This window comes from Alternaria atra (genome assembly GCF_907166805.1).
Source record: "Alternaria atra isolate CS162 genome assembly, contig: 32, whole genome shotgun sequence".
NCBI classification, from domain to species: Eukaryota; Fungi; Ascomycota; class Dothideomycetes; order Pleosporales; family Pleosporaceae; genus Alternaria; species Alternaria atra.
The window spans coordinates 160708-163892 of NW_025091331.1; the positions used below are offsets into that span (position 1 = coordinate 160708).

Consider the following 3185-nt stretch of genomic DNA (forward strand, 5'->3'; position numbering starts at 1 on the left):
GTAAGTTAGAAGAAAGAGGTTGTAGGGTTGCGATGCAGACAAATGCAATAGGTGTCAAAAACTTATAACACAGCCCTGCCGTAGCCGGGCGATGTGCCAAGAGTGACTCGACTGAGCCGCTCTTGGCACGATAGTGGGGTCATAGTAGTTTGAACAGTCTCTGGCTCACATCCACGTGAATGCTCGGCTACGTACATCCCAGAACTAAAACCATCCCATGCCGGGAGCTAGATTGGGCTCCACCAAGGTGCAGGAACGGTCACTGCTGGCCCTGGCGTTATTGTGCCATCAGGCTCAGCACTAGTCATCGTTACGTGCCTTGGCACTGTTGCTGAGTCAACCGAAGTGGCCAAAGCGTCAGGACTCCTAAACCGCGAAGCAGTTGTCGCAACAGCTCTTGTGCGACGCCGCGATGCCGTGCGACATACTGTTATGTCTTCGACCCGAAATCCTCGAGAACCGCCCAGAAGATTACACCGCCCTCTAGTTTTGCAGAGCCACCATTAACGCCGCCGCCGACCGACGAGAAGCCGTTCGCGCAAGCTCCGCGAGTCATCGCACTCTTCCACGACATCCGAGCTGGAAAGCACAGCAATCGAGACCCGTGGAAGGAGTTTTCGCTTGTTCCAGGGGAGTACGATAAGTTGCAGCGTCTCCTTGAACAGGACGAGGAGCTGCTGGGGTTTGTGAAAAACAAGATACGGTGAGTGTGCTCAAAACATGGCAGGCATGGTGGTTGACAAGAGAGGTGGACAGGTATGATTACGACGTGGAAAGAGACTGGCTTGTCGTTCGTATGCCTACAGCCGTGTATGAACTGTTCATTGCCCGTGTTGAGGATGCTGTGGTCAGCCAACTGAAATCGATTCGTAAAGGATCTGACAACGCGGCGGCTTTTGCCCAGAAGGTCGGTTCTGCCCGGTCTACAGAGATACGTTTTCCAGTTGCAGGTGATCCCTCTGGAAAGAGGTCGAAACGCGAGCCAGACGCGTCTTTTTGGCACAACGACGCGCAATACCCTGGGGTCATCGTCGAAGTGGCATATTCGCAGAAGAAAAGGAGGCTGCGCCGGCTGGCCGAAGACTATCTTCTGGACTCAGATGCGAGCGTGCAAGTTGTTGTGGGCCTTGACATCGAATATGGCAGGAAGGAGTCGCGTGAGGCGACCTTGTCGGTATGGCGGTCTCAACTCCACCACACCGACGATGGGGTTGAACTACGAGTGGTTGATGAAGTTGCAGACGAGGTATGTCTTATCCCGGGTAGAAGCTGGTTCCTCCCCCTGACGTCTCATTACAGGCATTCCGTGACGAACAAGGAAACCCTACTACTCACTCAGGTCTACGGCTTCAACTGGCCGACTTCGCATGCGAGGAACTTACAAAGGATGTGGTTGAGGAGGGAAAGAGGGAGATCATAGTGTCTACTCGTGAGCTTTGTGACTACCTTTCTGCAGCGGAAGACAAAAAGTGCCGGGAAGGATCACTTGTTCGGCATTCCATTCCTGCAGGAGTTAAAAAACGCAAACGATCAATAACACCGCCAGATGTGATGGTTTCTGCTGATGAAGCGAAGTATGTTGAGGAAGAGGAGAGGGAGGCGAAGAGAGTGGCACGGAATGACTCGGATTACGAAAACACGTCAAGTAACAGCTCATCACAATAGAAGACGAGACGGTAATCGTTCCGAACAGTTGCATTTCGCGTCATCTACGGTAATATGTTGGTGGTAGATTTGCACTTCACGGCTACTACGCGGTACGTTGCAGTTGGCGAAGGAACTTTGCCGTAGCTTCGTAATGGATCCTATAGAATACCCACATTTCCCACCCACTCAAGGAGTTCTTGAAGCCCATAGCATTGACAGTCAGACTAGCAGTACTGTTGTTGAAGCATTATTAGCGCATACCCATTGTGGCTGTACAAAGTCCTTCTTAAGGGTCCTTGTAATGATTCTCGCTAGGTACATGATCTGCGCCCAAGAATACAACTCCTTCAGGGCAACTCTGTGGCCAGTGCGGGTCGGCCATCGTTCCGCTAACGGTGGCGGTGTTGGATATGGCTGGCGTGATTTGTCCCCCCGTTTTTGAGATTTGTCCCCCCAATTCCGACGAGACATCTTCAATCTCATATAACTCATCACCCACATTAGCGAATTTTTTCGGTCGACCTTACATAAAGCTTTAGATCTTGCAGAATCTTTCCTAATGTTCAAAAATGCTAAAATTATCCGGCGTTGTGATTAAATCGCGTGTAGAAATTAATGACTTATTCCGAGTAAATGCGGACTTCAACTCTAATTAACTAGTCAGCCTTACGGTCAGAATACTCAACCTTAATACAGAGAATAGTTCAGAGAGCAACTAATATGAGGAAAGCTTTAAAACCAAAAATTACACTCGATGTTGTGGTAGAATTGCGCTGTGAAGCGTGGAGCTGCGATTTTTGGGGGACAAATCACGCCAGCCGTCTTCTTTATCTGGCACTTCAAGCAGGCGGACTTGGAACTAGCACAGAAGCACAACAGCCTCTCGAGCTTAAGCGCCGTGCTCGGGATAGGATGATGATACAACAAGCTGTAAGTTGACGGACTTTCGACAAGATGCATGAGCTTTCGACGCACCTACTGCTAGCTAAAGCGAGGCGGTCGCGTGATGCTTATACCAAATTGTCGTATTGCACGACAAGCCGAACCTATTTCTAAAAGACATTAAGGAGATAATACTCTTTATAGCTTAAGGCTGCTATTCCGAGAATATATACTCTTATGATCCGTTGTTGAGTTTGTTATGTTGGGGAGTGTCTGTGGCGTCCCGCCACACAGGGTGTCCCGCTACGTAGGGACGGACGTTAGGGACACACCTTAGTTCAAGCACTCGGTATGACATGCACGGTGTCGCCCTCTTCTTGACACGACCTTGGAGCTACACCCCGTTAGCAATAGTTGCCACCTTTCAATCAAACGATGCTTACCTTTAAGCTGTTGTGCCGCTTTTTGGGAACCATCTGATCACACTGCTGGGACATTTTGGAAAACTCTGGTGCTGACAGAATGAAGAAGGGTAAGAAAGAGACGAGAAAGAGCACAGAGTATAAATAAATGATCTCAATGTGCCTCCGATATGTTGCGGCCAGTAAATGATATCTGTTACGCGCCGCCATGACTGTGGCACTGCAACAACTAAT

At 49.6% G+C, this 3185-nt stretch overlaps 1 protein-coding gene across 1 annotated transcript; it reads left to right on the forward strand.

The window, feature by feature from the left end:
• Nucleotides 1-217: 217 nt before the first annotated feature.
• On the forward strand, nt 218-1665 carry ALTATR162_LOCUS9817 (uncharacterized protein; the record flags this gene model as incomplete). The annotated part of the gene is made up of 4 exons (XM_043317453.1): nt 218-282; nt 347-703; nt 757-1246; nt 1300-1665. 4 exons carry the CDS (start codon nt 218-220, stop codon nt 1663-1665), a joined length of 1278 nt encoding a protein of 425 aa, XP_043173388.1.
• Nucleotides 1666-3185: the final 1520 nt, after the last annotated feature.